Here is a 19,743-nt window from a genome sequence, read left to right on the forward strand (position 1 = left end):
GAACAGAATGAGGAGTAGATCTAAGTGGCAACTAATGTAGAGACTGAGCTCATTATATAGGGGCCGGCAGAGCTTGATTCAACTTGTAAGAGGGACGCGCAAATGAAGGCATAGAGGACGAAGAGTTAACACTCCTGCTCTGAACAACAGAAAGAACGACTTACTCTACTATAAGGGGAGAAGGGGGGAGTAAGGTAGAACACGCAAGCCTGGTCACTATGCAAGCCACGTGGCGAATCGTGATCAAACATGCAGCATACTGTACATTAGAATTATACAAAGGATGATGAAATCATAGGCTATGTAACAATATATATATATATATATATATATATATATATATATATATATATATATATATATATCAGTCGGCTAGCCAGAGGCTTCACCAAGTAAGGTGAACAGACAGTAGGCACCATCCGTCCCCCTACATATTTGGAGAAACCTCTACTACGGCCACACTGAACATGACGAGTGGGGAGGTGGGGTCGAGCGATGAGTGGCGAGGTGAACGTCAATGTGATGCCCACTGTATCCTCGTGGGCAACAGATAGTCAGAAGCTGTTCATAAGTGTAGACATGCCTGGGGATGTTGCTAGGCAGTTCGCAACATTTTGGAAGAAGTTGGATTGCGCAATGATGAGCATGGAGGAGGGTGAGCAGGGTGACAAACCTCCCCACTCATTCAGTGTGGCCACCCACACTGGATTTAGTTTTATTCTATTGCCTCATCCCTCGCCTCTCAAGGCTCCCTGCTCATCGCATTCAGTGTGGCATACCCTAACTGCTGAGGCATGAAGAAAAGAGCCCTCAATATAATCACCCTCTGAAGAAAGTCTTTAAATTTATTATTAGTGACAGCATCCCACTGTCTCTGCTAACAAGCACGAACCGCCAACTTAAAGGGAGGAGAGATATCGGTAGCAGGAAGTGGTTAGTTGACAGGGGGCAGTTGAGAAGAGGCAGATTTAGGTAGAGCATCCGCCCTATCATTGTCCATCACACCAACTTGTGCAGGTACCCAACAATACTGGATCAATTTACCCCAGTCTCTCAATCAAGAAACGACAACCAAAAACAGCAAAGACCAGAGGATGAGCTGATTAAATCCTTCAATAGCCAAAAGGACACTTTGGGAGTCGCTGAAAATTGTAAGATACCTGCGTGAATGTGCTAAAATGAGTTGAAGAGCTAGAATGAGCACAGACAATTCTGCAGTAAAGACAGATGGATCTAGAGAATGCCTACCTCCCCTCAGAAAATCTGGGAACACCATTCCAAACCCGACCACAGTGGCCGTCTTGGATCCGTCTGTATAGACAGGGACAGTAGCTGCATGAAGGGATAAGCTTCCAAGAATAATTGATGTATTGCCTGGGAAAAGACCGAAGACTTAATGCCAGCAAAAACTCTGCAGAATTTTATTGTTGGATGGAACCGAAGATCGATCCTTGGGACCCTAGCAGCACAGACGGCCGCAACTGTAAGACTGAACTCCTCCATGATCTGCCTGATCCTGAACCCTGTATCAGAGTGTGAGGATGAGATTCGTAATAATGAATAAATGATTGTTGAAACACATAAATGGCCTTAGTGAGTATGGCAGAGGTCAATTGCGGTTCCAGCAATGAATGATCAATGACTTATGATGCAGATCTAAGAGGAGAACACCAGCCTCCACTAGAAAGCTATGAATCGGGGAGGATATGAAAGCAAAAGTAACCAGTCACGAACCAGCAGGATGTACAGGAGTGGAAACACTAAGCTGTGGTACATGCAAGTTTATATCCCACCGAGGCATTTATCAAGTGCAGTAGTGTCATGAGGTCAACACCCCACGAAAAGTAAGACAACATCCTCATCAAATTCGTAGCCTGCACACAGGACACTCGTAAAAGCTTCAAATGCAGAACCCAAGTCAACGTGCAGTCATATGTCAAACCAAAGAACCTAATCTCCTCCACGCATTGGAGACGATGCCCACTCAGAAACAATTTAGTGTCTGGGTGGATTCCCCTGTTTTGTCTAAAATGCATAACTACAGTTTTCGTTGACAGAAAACAAAAGCCTCTCTGGTCCGCACAACTGGCGACCCTGTCTAACACCAACTACATTCTTTTTTCAACAGCAGTCATCCTTTAACCAGAAAACCAAATATTCAAGTCATATATGTAAAGGGAGGAAGACACTCCCTTTGGTAAAGAATCTACTATGCCGCTGATGGCTATAGCAAACGAGGGGATGCTTAGCACACTTCCCTGTGTAACACCCTCCTCCTGAACACGAGGGGGTAAAAGGAACGAGCCCACACTGACCTGAAACTTTCAGTTAGACAAGAAGACCCATAAAAACAATGGCCGGCGACCCTGCAACCCGAAACTGTGCAACTGATTCAGGATGCCGAGGCACCATGCTATACTGAATGCCTTTTCCAAGTAGAAAAACACAGCCACACAAATGCTGGGTAGCAACAAAAGTTTCACAGATTGTTGATTCAAGCCAGATGAGGATGTCAGGCGTGCACCTCATTCTGCAATACCCACTTTGTGAAGGAGAGAAAAAACCATATTTCTCTTGATACCAATGAGCCTCATGCTAACCATCTCAAACAGTCTGCATACACATGTCAAACAAATGGCACAATAATTAGAAACATTAGAATAGTCCTTACCTGTCTTAGGAAGTGGGAGGACTATACCCCTCTTCGAATTATTGGGGACTACACCTTCGTCCCAGTTCCTGTTATAAAGATCAATAAAAACAAAAAAAGAATCGTATGGCACATGGCAAATCAGAGTGTACAGAATGTCATTTGGTAGCAATTTATATTGACTTCTCAGACCATGCTTACATTCTATATGGAGGTAGTACTGAATAGAAAAAACTGTATTAATTGTTATTATGATTTTCTTTACTGACACGGTATATGCAAGTACAGTAATAGCCTAACTAACCTTTTCATGCACGGACTCCAATCGAGTCATTAACCCGTCACGTCCCGAGGTTTTCCGCACCTCCAACATCCCCCAGTCCCGAGCCTTTTTGGAAAAATATTTTTTTGGCTCAAACTTCCGCTTAGGTTGAGAAACGAAGGAAAATCACCAAGAAAGGGCTTACCGTGGTCTATAAGTGGTCGGAACAGGTGAGGTCCCCCGTGCCAGGTATCGTATTCTTTTTTTGACGTGTCAGGCGCTCACGTTTTCTATGGTAAGGAGAAACAACTCACAACACCTCTATATTTATTGAATTTGAACTAATAAACAATAACAGTAACAATATAATGGATTTCAGACACACATATATGAAAAATAAGCATTGTACCATCGCCCGAGCATGGTGAGTTAGGTCTGAGTCATAACATGCTATATGCTAAGTTTCTTGTATCAGTCAATATATCATTTTTTCTACTTGTATACTTCTGTTTCAATGACATTTTACCAATTTCTACTATTTGTAAGTGTTTTCAGATGTTTTCGTTCATTATGATGACATGCAGCATAAGTTTAGCACACATCAGCTTAGTAAGCGCACTCGCTATGACTCGTATTTCAACATACCCAATTGTTTTATCACTTTCCTATTATTTTTCCCTTTACATAGAACCTTTCCTCCACCACTGTAAATGTTTTCATTTATTTACATTCATTACGAGGGCATTTAGCGATATGCTAGCGCATATTCACGTAGAAACCACAATCTCAAACACTGGTGTTTCATCTTCTACTTGATTTATTCACTCCAATTATACTTTCCCACTTACATTACACACGTTTACACCCCTATACTGCACTGTACATAGTTACTGGCATTATTTATTCAAGTGAGCGTCAGAATATCACATGAAAATACCCTTGCAATGAATGTTTCGACCAACATAATACTCAAACACTTATATACTAATTCTTCACATATATTACACACTTTCCCACTTGTTGACTTCTATTTTCATTATTACGGGCCTTATTCATTCAACAGAGCGTCAGGATATCGCATCTCTATACACACGCTATGAATATTTGACTTAGAATATATTTCAGCACTTACAATAATTTGAACTTATATTATACCCGTAAGCATTTCCAATAATAATAATTATATAATTACGGGCCGTATTTATTGCACTGAGCGACAGAATATCGCATCATAAAACCCTCGCTATGTATGTTTCCACTTACAGCATATTTATACACTTACATACAGTTTTTGCACTTATGTTATATCCGTATGCACTTTATACTAATATTTGGAGATCAACATGACTGATAATTTCACTGAGCGTCTGTTTGCCGCATTTACTTCATAGTTTCAGCGTCCTGTCGCATTCACACCATATCAGAATTGCATCAATGTGTGATATTTGCTGAAACATGGGTGAATACAGAGACCCAAGTCACACTCAACGCACTCATAGCGGGTGTCCTTCCTCTGTGTCGTGAGTCTCACCCGGGAATTGCTACACACGTGACACCTGCGTTGGGGCCTAGGTCTGTTTGGCTGGGGAGGGATAGGAGTGGGGAAATGGTGGCCGGATATTCTCAGGGGAGTTTGGGCAATAGGGGCAGTGCGGGTACGATGTTGGGGCCTTTCTACAGCATAACGTGCAAACATCTCTCTTGTGAGCTCCCTCACAAACCCTTCAAAGGTTTCCTGAACTCCTGTTGTCATGGCGTGAAGGTGGTAGCAAATCAGAGCAGTGATGTCTAGCAAGTGAAAGAACAGTTTCTTATACCATAACATCGTGGTCCTGGCACACTCTACCGTCGATATCATGGAGTCTGACTGGTCCACCAGGCGCATGTTTATGTTATAGTCCATGACACACTCAGGTTTCCAAATGTGACGCCTGTTCTCGCTACGGTAATCTACGGAATCAGTACTGTGCATCAAGGGGCGGTGAACCGTTGACAAGAGGCTTACTTCTCTATTGTGGTTCCACACAGTTGCAAGGATGTTGTTGGCTTTGAAGAAGACAACCTCATTCCTTGCAAGTTTCCACCCTACCTTGGCCATGTGACGCCGGTTCACCTTCACGGTTCCACAGACTCCCGTTTCATGCGTGTGAAGATAACGAGGGAGAAGAGGGCTAGTGTACCAGTTGTCCAGGTAGAGGGCGTGACCACGATGAAGGTAGTCTTTTATCATCGTCTTTACCACTGCTCCCGACAGTTCAATACTTCGATCTTCTATTATGTCTGTCTGTGCACCGGTGTACAAGACTATGTCTTGCACGTATCCAGTCCTACAGTCGGACATAACAAAGATCTTGAACCCAAAACGGTGCCTTTTGCTGGGTATATACTGCCTAAATGAAATATTACCTCTCCACAACATGAGACTCGTCTATGACGAGGTCTCTACAGGGATAGAATGACGAACGAAAGGTTTGCCTCAGGTGATCAAAGACCAACCTAATTCGCCTCATTTTATCAGTGTCGTTCACATTTGCAGGATCATGAGCATCATAGAAATGCAGGCGACTTAGAATTTGTTGAAACCGATTACGGCTCATCACTTGCCCAAATATTGGGGTAAACTTAACAGGGTCCCTTGCTCAGTAAGCAGGAATTCTGTTCTTTCGTATAATACCCATCAAAAGGACCAGGGCAAAAAATAGGAACATTTCTGAAAGGGAGACAGGGTAATCATATATGATAGAATGCCTACTCCTTGTTCCCAATCTTTCACTCTCAAGGAGCTGGGTGCTTGCAAAAAGGTTGGTTTGGTATACAATTTGCTCCATGAATGCCTCACTAAAAAACAGGTGGATAAAATCCAACCTGGTGGAAGTACAGTGAATTCCGGGAGCAATGCAGCCAGAGCGCCCTTGCTCAGTGAAGGGGTGAATGAAGGGAGAAAAATCACTCCCATCCTCCCAATTCCATCCCACAAATCCCTCGTCCCCATCATCCCCATCACCGCCTTCGTCTGGGTGGGAAGGAGATCCTGGTGGGGGAGGTGGGGGAGGAGTGTGGAGGGCTTCCCCACTGTCACTCCTCTTCCCTCTGCCTTTACCCTTTCCCTTTCCCTTACCCTTACGGCCTTGAGGAACATTAGGGGGTTGTGGGGATGAAGTAGAGGAATATTGGGGAGCATAAGACGTGCTGGGGAGTGGTTCCTCCCCACCTTCCCCCTCCATGACAACACCACATGCTTTCTCATGCACCCTAGCTCGACCACGTGTTAGGGGATATTGGGGAGCATAAGACGTGCTTGGGAGTGGTTCCTCCCCACCTTCCCCCTCCATCACAACCCCACGTGATACTGAACGTACCCGCACTCGCCCACGTGATACACTACGCCGCCTCACACTACCTAGGGAGAGCAATGACTCACTCACATCACTCTCACTTTCCCTAATACTCCCTGCACTTTCCCTTTCACTCCCCACTCCCTCCACGGCACTTCCTAACTCCCCAAACAAAATACTAGGCCCATACCTGCTCGTCCGACGTGGGGTGCACTCTGGGCCACGATAAGTGATTACCTCACGTCCATACCACGTGGGAGCACGTCCCATGGGTCCTTGTCCTCGTCCTCGTCATCAAAATCTGGTTCCAAATCATGTTGGGGATGGGCATAGGATGTTCCACGTGGTTTCTTGGCCGGCTGCCCCTCTCTAGCAGCACGGTAAGTCATGTACTGCCGCTTCCTGGGAGACGGGACTTCTTCATCACTGCTGGTGTTTTCTTCCTCCTCTGGCTGCACATAATCTTTATCCACAACCTCGTCGTCCAGTGGGGAATCACTGTCGCCTGTAAAGGCGTCCAGGGCGGCTTGAATTTCGCCCTCTGAGAGACCTCTCTTAGCCATGTCTGAGCAGGACCGTTGCTACCAGGTGAGTGGACAAGTGGTGGGTTAGCGCGGGTCACGCAGGGTCGCCGAGTGTCCTCGCCTGGTGGCAGGTAGGGGAAGGTCATGCGAGGATACGTACCGCAAATCAAGCGCGAAATTGGAAAATTGTTGAAATTATGCACTTTGCAATTGCACGACGTACCGGTACGTCGCTGGGACTGGCAAATGCAAATCATTGTAACGTACCCATACGTCGACGGGACAGGGTGGGTTAAATACCATCTTGTACAACGCACCATGATGCACATTGTGTCAAACAAAGGAGGACACAAGTTTCCCGCCGATGTGTGTCATAATTTAGTATTTTTTTTTTTACCCGATTCGTGTCATGGTGCACTTTATGGGTTGTTAAACAATCTAATGACTCAAACCACCTGCACCTGAGAGGGCTAATATACTCGTAAACCTGGAGTAAGTATTGGACCATATAGGTACTGATACCAAGGATGATAATAATGTACCGTCAAATCAGAGTCCATCATCACTTACGCCACTCGCTATCACCAAGCTGTCCGTAAACACTCCTATGACATCTTTCAACCACTCGACATGCCTTCCACCCTACCATCTGCCAACATTACCACCACCTCCCCTAACTTGTGCATGCTAACATTCCTCAGTGGCAGTTATTTTATTATGGATCAATTTTCTCTGGCCTTCAGCCGTTCCTGGGTTCATCCAACAGTTGTGTTTCCCCCTGTGGTTATCGCTTTCATAGGTTTTCTACTCATCATCTGTGCAGTGCATTGTTGTATCAGAAAAATGGAACACCGACTCCAGGAAATCAGAGTCGCTACAGTCCTAGTACGCCCTCCACACGATATAGAAACTCCCCGTACTTAGTGCCCTCACATTCAGTGACTACCAATGCCATCTGACAATTAACCAAACTGTGAACAGAACTCTGCCTACTAGAAAATTATGGTATTTCTTTAATGCATTACTGAGTGACAGTGTATCCAACAGAAAATTCTACCCATCGGTTCACCGGGTAAGGCAACCACATTTCTGTACGAGGTCAGAAGGCCGAGGAGTTGAGGCGTATTTTCTGGGAAATCTGTGGAAGTGGGATGTGAGACCATATCGGGTGAATATGTCGGCGCAGATCCCGTAGAGTTAATAGTACATACACCGATTGGCGTACTATCATCAGTCTGAATAGTAGGAATTGAGGAATCCTGGCACACCTTTACGGCTGCTGGGTATACTAGGAAGTCTCCAATCTTTACACCACTTTTAAGTTTTAGTGGAGCATTTGTGACACTGAGCAAGTACAGGTAGCATAAACTGTCCTCTAAGACTGTGCACCATGATGACTCATAAGTCAAGCCATTCACACAACACGTCTCAGGTAGTGTTAGTACATCCACTCCTTCTTTCGCGCCGGCAACACAAACAGAGACTTTGGTGAACTCATGCGGTAACAATAATAGCAGGAGAAACATAATGGTAATACTAATAGCAGCAAAAATAATAATGTAAGTAATGTTATAACAATGGATATCCTCTGATATAGTAAAAGTTTCAGTAGTTTTGGCTACAACTAAGTATAGTAATATGAAAAACACAATAGGAATATGAAATACGCAATAAAAATAATAGCAACAGGAAAAAATAGCAACACAATAAATGATGATGGTGGTGGTGATGATGTTGCTAGTTGCGTGTGTGTGTGTGTGTGTGTGTGTGTGTGTGTGTGTGTGTGTGTGTGTGTGTGTGCAAGTGAGAGGTTGACTGAGAGTGAGTGGGTGACTTAAAGGTGGTAATGAGGGAATACAAATTTATCTATTGCCGTTACCATTATAAATTGTTTCTCTATACTTGTAATAAAAATTATCTTTAATGTAAAACTGTAGTGATTACTCGTAAACATATTTTCTCGGAGTCACAAAGCTTTGAGCTAAAAGAAAGCTTTCTTCTGCTTCGTGAAGCCCTCCCTTGTTGGCTAGGAGCAGAAGTATCGCTCTCGTCATTCTAGTATCAGCAAAAACAGTGCATGCTCCCAACATGATTGCTACGGAGAAACTGACTGTAGGCAAGTGGTGAGGGTTGTGTTACCAGAACTCCATTGCCAAATTATGTTAGACTCCATTTAAAATTATGCTGAAACCAGCAAAATTATGCTATTGGGTGACAAAATTATGCCAAATTTATGCAAACTTTCAGAGTTAGTTTATTTTCACTGTAAACTATTATACAGCCCATAATAAGAATAAGTAATAGTTAACACAGGTCAGCTGCACTGCACATAGAAAATAAAGGGATCTCATTAGAGATAATTGTGGATAACAATAATAAAGCAAACTTTCAGGTGTAACAAATTAAACAAGGCTAAAAATTTTTGTGATTGAGATGCGCAGTGCGTCCCTGCGTCCAAGGACTGGAGGGGCTGGGTTTACAATGGAAGAGTTGAGAGGTAGGATGGGACTGGAGTGTATTGGTGTTGTGATGAGGAGAGGTAGATTGAGGTGGTTTGGACATGTGGAGAGGATGGGGGATGATAGTTGGGTGAGGAAGGTGAGAAGTGTTAATATTGGGAGTGGGGTTATGAGGGGTAGCCCGAGAAAGACATGGGACGAGGTCATTAAGTGTGACCTTAGGGTTAAGGGACTGAACAGGGAGGCTGCAATGGATCATGCAGCATGGAGAGCCGCCATTAGGTGACCAAGGCCGACACATGCAAGCATGTTGGAGCCTTTAAAAACGAAAACGAGATGAGATCGATATCATAACCCATCTTCTTTGTCCATAATATTTTGTTACCCATTTATCCATCATCCAATCCTTTCTTCCCCAGCAAGAGCGTACTGGCCTGAGGACAGATTACTCAGCCCCGATGTGTAGGCGAGAGTGATCGGCCTCACTCCTCCCTGAGTGGCATTATATGATTAATAAACCCTAACTTGTATATAAAAATCTATAGGCCCCATTCAGCTGGAGCATCTTAACCTACTAGAACAGCAGATGACAAATAGTTATGTGATTACCACCTAGTGTAGAAAATGGCTTCATTAATTATAAGAAACCATTTGTCTTGTCACACAGTGTAGACATCTTAAAGTTGCAGTAAATCGAGTGAGTGAATGATAAGTGCCTCTGCTTACGACCGAACCAAAAATGGACCCGTCCTGACCGATTTTCCACCACTAACCTCCCACAGTCCCAACCAATTTTTGATTTTTTTTTTACTCAAACCTCCACTTTTGGTGAGAAACATCGGAAATTTGTAGAGATATTGCTCACCTGAGGTTTAAAATACGGAATACAGGTAGCAGTACCCCTTACCTTACTGTGTTTTCTATCAGGCTGGCTTCAAAGAAAAAGATTTCTTTGGAGGGTAACTATTCCACACCACTCATAAACATTATTTATTTATTTATTTATTTGGTATGAATTTATGTGTAGTACTAGAGTATATTGGTTTTCACATAGTAATATAGGCAATATAAGCATTGTTTCACTCAACAAACACATCAACATACCTGACCTTTTTTGGCGACATTACCTGATCACCATTTCTGACTGTTTCTTCCTCTAATGCTATGTAAACCTTGTCCTCAACATTGTCATCGATTGGGGAATCACTCTGGCCTTGAATTTCATACCGTGGCACGGCATGTCTTTATTGGCCAGGTCACTGGTAACAGGTAAATTGCCAAGACAATGGGGTGCAGGGGAGGTCATTTGGGATAAGGCATGAATCCTGCCTGGCATCTTGTAGAGGAAGGTATCCTGTGTATACATACCAAAAATCACGCACAAAATATGAAAGTTGAGCAAATTGGAGACCTTGCAATTGCTGCACGGTTATATACGTCAATTGCAGTTACAGTGACAAAACGTGTGGACGTATATATACATCAACGGGAGTCGGCAGGTTAAAAGGAAAATGGCAATATCAGCGTACGTATTTACTTAGTGGTAGATGGCGACGACTATCATCCACTCACTTTATGTAGTGCTGGGCACTTCTCCCTTCACCTTTATCATTCTTTTTCTCTGTCTGCCTCCTCTCTTCCTATTTCTCTCATCTTTCCTGTCACTCTTTATTACTCTTCTTTCCCTTTCAGTGGCTTTACACTTAGTGACAAGCCCAATGGTTTCCTGTAAACCTAGAAACCATTTACAACACTGGGTGGTAAACATATAACTAACCCGTACGTGTTCCCTACATGTCAGCAAGTGGGTTGGAGAAGGATTTGTGTCCCTCTCCGTGTAACAACTAACTCAGAGACAAACGCCAACCCCTTACGGGATTATGGCATTTGGCCATAGATAGGTAAACATTTTCACTAACATCAATCCCTTACACAGAAATGAATGCTTTACAAGGAAGACTTTGAACTAAAGCTTCAAATTTATCCTGACTTGGTGTTCAGAATGGGACACAAAATGGGTCAATAATTTATTTCCCTATTTTTATATTTTTGCCTCCACTCCATAAACTGAAAACCTATTCAATTTGCTTAGTTTCTTTCTTGATATACTTTTAGTTTGGTGACATTCTTTTAATTGTTCCTTGGGCAAATACCCCCCAGACACTGGTTTCCTGCTTTGCAAGTCCTTCAAAGGATTTAATGGAGCCAAGTGTCAATTCACATATCACACAAATCTGGAAATCCTATTTCATAAACGTTCATTACTCATCACCGTACTTTGCAAAGAATTGTGTCAATGAGCAGTGGCCGTGTGGAGACTAGCCATCATTATTTTCAAAGTATGCTGTTTGAACACAACCATCCGTTCACTCTCTTCTTTCCTTTGAAAAAGAAAAATGAGCATAACTCTAAACTGCTATAACTGTGTCATTTTTCAAAAGCGCTATTTTCAGAGGAATATATTTAACTTAGAAGCAATTTCTTTTTCAATTGGAGGTGAGAGACACAGACTTCATTTAGCCCTACAACAGGAGAGGGTATACTTAATTTAAATAAAATCGTTTGGAAGTAGAAGACTAAATAATTAAACTTCCGCATCACTGCGAGGAGGTTAAATATGGCAACGACATTATCTCATAGCAGCTTAATACCACTTCAGTTATCATTAAACACCTATCGTTCATTCATTGTAACTTGGTTCAGAGTTTCGAACCATTGCTACTAGATCAGTGTCAAAACCTACACTACAATGGATCTACATTTACTTTTGATAATACTTATTTGTTACTAGCACCAAATTCAAGTGTTAATCCCTTCTTACAGCTGAACATCCAAGACAGAGAGGTGCCAATTTACGTCTAGAGAACAGAGTATATAAATTCTAACTGAAGAAGACGCTGTGTGCGTAGTTGAAACCAAATTAGCCTTTAATGTTGCTGATTTGGTTTCGTCGGGTCCTCAGGAGAAAGAACCCGAATGCGACAAGTTTGTAGATGATTAGGGCCACAATACCCAAGATATCATTGGCCACATTCGACTCAGCGAAGTCCATATATTCAAGGACAGTCTGGCCATCGGGAAAGCAGTGGTGGGTGGGTGTACAGGTGATGTTAGTGATCCCTGTCCACTGGTTCACCAGTGCCAGAGCAACAGCCCAAAAGTCATTAGCATATAACTCTTACTAAAGATATAAAAAACATCTGAATCACTCTGTCTATTTAAAATTCCTAGAAATCATGCAAAAGCTGTATTAAATCTACCTAAATCAAACTTTCTTCAAAAGCAAGCATCAAAACAACTTAACAGCCCTAATGACAATAGAATGTTCTGGTCAACTCTTAATTCGTTCAATAATAATTTTACCATGTCATCTTCCATTCCCCCACTGAAATCTTCAGATAGCAACATAACCAGTCGAGCAGGGCAGTACTTCCAAGGTGGATGGAAAGCTGATGACAGGGAGAGCTAGAGCTCCTGTTTCATCAGCCCTCAGGACTAGGTCCCGACCATCCCCCTTGGCTGAACTTTTTCAGTGTCTCAGTAACACAGAGAGCAGGCCAGCATGCTCTCCAATACAAGTTTCTCTAACTATTTCCACCAAACTACGTGCACAGTATACACCACACTTTCTTTTCAAAAACTGGAAAAAAAAAAAAATGGCGTCGAATAACATAGCCTCGGAGTCCCCGGGGGAGGGGGGACCATAAATGCCCCCACCTTCTGCCCTTCTCCCGGTGATGACTCAAGATGCCTGGAACCACTGTCTGACTCTCTTCTTCTTCATTTCTGCAACATTCACGGCCTTTCCTCTAACTTTCGCTCTGTTGAGCACCATCTCTCCTTCTCTAAACCTCACCTTCTTTTTCTAACTGAGACTCAGCTGTCTGAGGCAACTGACAGCAGACCCTTTTCTGTATCCTCCTACTTTCTCTATACTCATTTCAAAGCCACAGGTGGCTGTTGTGTATATATATATGCAACATCTTATTTTGCTCTAGTGTTCCTAAACTCCATTCTTCTGATTTCTCTACACTCTGGTTTCAGCTTTCCTGTCATTCTCTGACTAAATATATCTGTGCTGTTTACTTATCTCCTAACTCTGTTATCAAAATTTTTTTGACTATCTTACATTTATGATGGAACACATTCTATACAGTTCTCCTTTTCTCTGAAATCTCCATTCTAGGAGATTTCAATGTTCACCACCATCTTTGGCTCTCCTCGTCTTTCACTGATCCACCTGGTGAACAAGCCTACACCTTTTCTATCCTTAATGACCTAGAGCAACTTGTACAGCACCCTACCCGTATCCCTGACCGCCATGGAGAGAGCTCCAACATACTTGACCTCTTCCTTACAACTAATCCTTCTGCTTACACTGTTAATCTTTTCTCTCCATTGGGCTCCTCTGATCACAATCTTATCACCTTAATCTGTCCTATCGCTCTGGTATGGCCTGCAGACTCTCCAAGGAAATATCATCTGTGGCACTTTGGAGCTGCGGATTGGGAGGCCCTCAGGCAGCACTTCTTTGATTTTCCCTGGAATGATTATTGCTTCCTTGGCCGGGAGCCATCTGGGTGTGCCTTGTGCATTACGGAGGTTATTCTCTTGGGCATAGAAGCATACATTCCTTTCTCATATCCTTTGACTAATGCACGAAAGCCTTGGTTTAATCTCGCTTGTTCTAATGCTGTCCGCAACAAGGACAGGGCCTGTAAAAGGTACTGGAGCAAACCAACCCCAGAATCACATCTTTTATACGTTTCTGCCCGGAATCGTGCTAAGTCTGTTTTTCGCTCTGCTAAAAATAATTTCATCCGTACTAAATGTTCTCAACCCTCTAACTCGAATTCTTCCCGCTCCATCTGGCACCTTGCCAAAAACGTTTCTAACAACTTTTCCTCATCATCCTTCCCTCCTCTTTTCTACTCTGATGGCTCTGTAGCTATTTCTTCTACTGATAAACCAGACCTCTTCGCTCAGCCTTTCTCCTCCAATTCCACCTTAGATGATTCCGGTGCTGTTCCTCTATCACTTTCCCCCTCTGACTTCCTCATGGCTGACATTAAAATTTCTTCAGCTGATGTATTTTTTTCCATCACAGGCCTCAATATTAATAAGGCATATGGGCCTGATGGAGTCCCTCCTGTTGTCCTCAAGAACTGTGCTTCTGTGCTGACACCCTGCCTAGGCAAACTCTTTCGCCTTTGTCTATCAACTTGTATCTTTCCTTCTTGCTGGAAGTTTGCTCTCATTCAGCCAGTCCCAAACAAAGGTGACCATTCCCAACCCTCTAACTATTCTCCAATTGCTTTAACATCCTGTATCTCAAAAGTTTTCGAGTCTATTCTTAATAGGAAAATTTTAAAGCATCTTTTCTATCACAACCATCTTTCTGATCGTCAGTATGGGTTCCGTCAGGGAAGCTCCACAGGCGATCTTCTCACCTACCTTTCAGACTCCTGGTCATAGTCCTTTCGGGACTTTGGCGAAAGCTTTGCCATTGCACTTGACATCTCAAAGGCTTTCGATCGAGTCTGGCATAAATCTTTAATTTCCAAACTGCCCTCTTACGGTTTCTATCCTTCTATCTGTGCCTTCATCTCTAGCTTCCTTTCTGGTCGTTCTATAGCTGCTTTTGTAGACGGCCATCGTTCTTCTCCTAGATCTATTAACAATGGTGTTCCTCAGGGCTCTCACCAGTCACCAACTCTCCCTTTTTTTCATCAATGACCTTCTAAGCTGTACATCTAACCCTATCCACTCATACACTGATGACTCCACCCTTCACCTTTCCATTCAATTCCCGCAACGTCCATCTCAGCAGTTACTTCAAGAAACAAGGGATGAGGCTATGGCACACCTAATGTCTGGCTTGGCTCGCATCTCTGACTGGGGTAAAAATAATCTGGTTGTTTTTAATACATCAAAGACTCAGTTTTTGCACCTATCAACCCAACAAAATCTTCCACAGGTATACCCACTAATGTTTAATAATATTCAGCTTAATCCAGCATCATCCTTGAACATGCTTGGGGTTTCATTTACTCGGGACTTATCTTGGAAAGATCATATTACATCTCTTGTAAAATCTGCCTCCAAGAGATTGTGCGTGTTAATCCGACTCCATTCTTTCTTTACCCCTGCACAATTGTTGACTTTATACAGGGTTTTTATCCGTCCCTGCATGGAGTACAACTCTCATGTGTGGGAAGGCTCCCCACATACAGCTCTTTTCAATAGGGTGGAGTCAAAGGCTTTTTGCCTCATTAACTCTCCTCCTCTTACTGACTCCCTTCAACCCCTGTCTCTTTGCCGCACTGTTGCATCTTTAACATTTTTCTATTGCTACTTCAATGGTCACTGCTCCTCTGAACTGTCTGCTTGTATTCCTCCACCGCTATGATGGGAGTGTAGCACCTGTCTAGCAGCAAACTCTCATCCCTTTTCTGTCCAGGTTTCTAATGCAAGAGTTAACCGTTACTCCCAGTCCTTCATTTATGCAACAGGTCAACTCTGGACCTGTCTTCCTCTGTCTGTATTTCGCAGGTATGTGCTCACAAGACATATGTTGAAAATAAAAATTCTTACAGGCAAAATGCTCAAAGACTCATCCTTCGGCCCTAACCTTGAAATCCTTCATTCTTTACATTGGCATCTTACAATCCTAACTTTACGATCCTGTAATCTTAACCTTGGCATTGTCTAGTCCTAACCTTGGCATCCTTCGTACTTAACTTTGGCATTCTTTGGTCCCGTTCTTGGCATCCTTATGGCCTAACGTGGGAATCTTTCAGTCTAAGCCAGGTGTCCTCTGATCCTCACACTGGCATCCTCCATTCCTCCCTTTGGTATTTGAGTCAGTGTGTGTGTGTGTGTGTGTGTGTGTGTGTGTGTGTGTGTGTGTGTGTGTGTGTGTGTGTGTTTCCAGAGGGGTATGCTGTATATATTTATTGTATTAATGGCTATGCTTTTTATGGATTCAGTACTGATAAGTTTGGTCTATGTGGGTATTCTGTTAATGGATATGGTATATTTGTGGCTGTCGCATATGGCTATGCTACTTTTGAATGTATTATTTACGGGTATACTATTGATAAGTACCGTTATGCTATTTCGAGGCATGCTGATTAGTATGGGGCATGCTGCACATTTGTGTACTCTTCACGCATAGGCAATAAGAATGGTGTTTATGGGTCATACGTGCGCGTCCTTCAGATCTAATGGAAATTATGAAAAGGTCACATCTCTCTCCATCCTAACTTGGATTACCTTTAATCCTTTCATAACATCTATTAACAGTCTCTCTCTCTCTCTCTCTCTCTCTCTCTCTCTCTCTCTCTCTCTCTCTCTCTCGTTCAGTTTTCGAATCAGCATCCGTCTAATGAGCACCTTTTTAGTGAGCATTTCAAGTGAGACCTTTTTCTTGAGTGAGCATTGTTATCAAATTTGTCGAATGAGCTCATTATGTGCGCATTTGTCGGGTGAGAATTTGTTGTGACAGCACATGGCGAATGAGAGTTTGTTTCGTGAGCATTAGTCTTGTGAAGAAATGTTGATTTACCCTTTAACTTACTCCACATCAACTGTTTCTCTTCACCAGACGGAACTGGACCAAACCCACATTTTGCACACTAAGTCGTGCTTGCGTTAAATTCTACTAACCGTTGTCAGGGGGCAAGCATGAGCCTCCTTCCTTACTAGACATATCGACCCTCAGATTCAACTACATATGGCTAGGATCAGCTCATACTAAAGGGGTAGTGAACTTTGTAAGGTTACAACAAACACGCAAGAGTGTCAGCCTGCGCTCTGACGGTAACCGAAGAGAGCGCATGCGCATTCTTAGCCCACCGGAGCCCTGGACTTTTACTTATTTAATTATTTTGGTCATCTGACCATTTTCATTAGCCCGGGAAAGATTCTTCGTGTTGAATGGGTTAGAAATATACTTAATTTACCCCTTCCATGCAAGTGACCTCACCTATATTCAGTATAGTTATTTGGTACAAGCAAGACTAAAGCAAAACCACCGTCACCCTATTCAAAGGCCGAAAGTGATCACTGTCTTTTGAAGTGGTAGACTGGGATGCCCATCATCCACTCACTCGATGTACTGCAGTGCTGCACGCTGCTTTCTTCACCTTCATCATTCACTTCTTGTGCCTGCATTCCTCTCTTCCTACTTCCTTCTTTCCTGTTATCATGTATTGCCCTTCTTTCCACTTCAGGTGATTCTACACCAAGTGATAAGCCTAATGAGTTATGTAACCAGGGAAGTAATTTACAACTCTGGGTGTTAATCATATAACCAAATAGCATGATGTAGTGCCCACTATAGTATACTTGTTAACAGGATGGAGAGATGCAAATGCAGCTTCCATCCAGGAACCAAACCACCGCTCTCATCCCCATGGACAGCGAGGCGCTGTCTGCCGCAAGTTAACATTGATTCATTGCACAGGATGGTCCTGCAGGGACGGCTGCTTGGTCGTTGTGGTTGGGTCAGCTCGGCCAAATGGATCGCGGTTACTTAACAACATATGTCCTGGGATTCCTAGGCCGAATTTTTCTTAACGATGCCAGGTTAGTATGCTTCGTCATGGTGAGGCAAGCATTTTTACAATGCTTGCCTCACCATCACGAAGCAAGTGTTTGCTTTGATAAGCACAGAAGGTACAGGGGAGTTGCCAGAAATATCTCTAGCTTTGTGTGTGTGTGTGTGTGTGTGTGTGTGTTCATTTGTTTTTCAAAGTATGTCACTAATTCTATCTGAATTCGAATTACCTTTGTTATGGTTTATCAGGCTCAGTTAACTGAAAGGCTTTTCATATAATACAAATTGATATGAAGCGAATTAATATATAAAATCTTGGCGCCGAAACAACTCGGTTTTACGGCACCGAATATACGAGTATATACCTAATTTATATATATATATATATATATATATATATATATATATATATATATATATAAAATTTATGTGCTAAAACAAATTTGATATATCCTTCACGAATAAATAAGACTAAAAATGACAAAACAAATCGATTATCTATAAAAGGTGTAGGAAGTCTGCTTCCTTTATATATATATATATATATATATATATATATATATATATATATATATATATATATATATATATATATATATATATATATATATATATATATTGTTACGAAGAGAGAGAGATAATGAACACTTTAAGCGAGAATACTAAAAATCACTACTGTCCCGCAAAGTTTCAGGTTCAAAACAAAGACTTAGGTAAAATTACAAGTTAAAGTTTAATGCTCAAACTAACAACTAAACATTCAGGACTCATAAGGGTAATGTAATGGCAAAACAGGTTACATATATGGTTAACTGTAATAGCCTCTATTATCACGTATTTAGCCAGAGCAAATTTTTCTAAGTCAGCCCTGATAAAATGAGAAAACCGGATAATGCTCAGTTAAAGCAAGATATAATATTATTACAGATACAAAATATCACTAATACTGGCTGACAACAAGAACCCCACATAAATTACAAAAACCCCACTAGGCCTAAGAATTAACCTTATGCTACACAGTACAAGAAAAATGGTAATAACACTTATACTCAAATTATACAGCAGCTAAATGGCTGGAGACTTCCTGAGCACTCACAAAAATAATAATATACCGTACAGAGGAAGGCAGAAATGTGAACAGAATGAGGAGTAGATCTAAGTGGCAACTAATGTAAAGACTGAGCTCTTTATATAGGGGCTGGCAGAGCTTGATTCAACTTGTAAGAAGCACGCGCAAATGAAGGCATGGAGGACGAAGAGTTGACACTCCTGCTCTGAAAAACAGAAAGAACGACTTACTCTTCTATAAGGGGAGAAGGGGGGAGTAAGGTAGAACACGCAAGCCTGGTCACTATGCAAGCCACGTGGCGAATCGTGATCAAACATGCAGCATACTGTGCATTAGAATTATACAAAGGATGATGAAATCATAGGCTATGTAACACCTCCCCACAAAGAAAAAGAAATTTACAAAGGAAATTTCTTATTACTCTAAAACAATCTGTCTAAAGTCTAGATAAGCAATCTGCAATAACATTTTCTTTCCCCTTGACATGTTGTATGTCTAATGAATACTCCTGAAGAAGTAGACTCCATCTTGTCAATCTCTGATTTTCATCTTTAAACTTACTAAGGAATTTCAGTGGGTTATGATCGGTATAAATGACTATGGGGTCAAAACCAGAACACAAATAAAATGAAAAATGCTGTAAACCCAAAATCAAGGCCAAAAGCTCTTTATCTCAATAGTGGAGTAGTTCTTTTGAGGTGGAGTGAACTTCTTACTGTAATAAGATACAGGGTGTTCAATACCCTGATCATCCTCTTGCAGCAAAACAGCCCCAGCTCCTGTATCACTTGCGTCAACAGCCATCTTAAAAGGCTTAGCAAAATTTGGAGTAGCGAGCACTGGCTGACTTAATAGGATAGCATTAAGTTTGCTGAAAGAGGATT

The 19,743-nt window shown here is 42.3% G+C and overlaps 1 protein-coding gene across 1 annotated transcript in view; it reads left to right on the plus strand.

Moving 5' to 3' along the window:
• The first annotated feature begins 495 nt into the window (after positions 1-495).
• Positions 496-19,743, plus strand: part of LOC145408762 (1,5-anhydro-D-fructose reductase-like) — a 117,141-nt gene continuing 97,893 nt past the window's right edge. The window contains exon 1 of the mRNA XM_080279416.1: positions 496-655. Coding sequence (XP_080135542.1) covers positions 496-655 — 160 coding nt within the window. The remainder of the gene's footprint in view (positions 656-19,743) is intronic.

The sequence above is a fragment of the Coenobita brevimanus genome, chromosome 78 (assembly GCF_032717465.1).
Source record: "Coenobita brevimanus isolate Jiangsu-jjx chromosome 78, ASM3271746v2, whole genome shotgun sequence".
Lineage (NCBI taxonomy): Eukaryota > Metazoa > Arthropoda > Malacostraca > Decapoda > Coenobitidae > Coenobita > Coenobita brevimanus.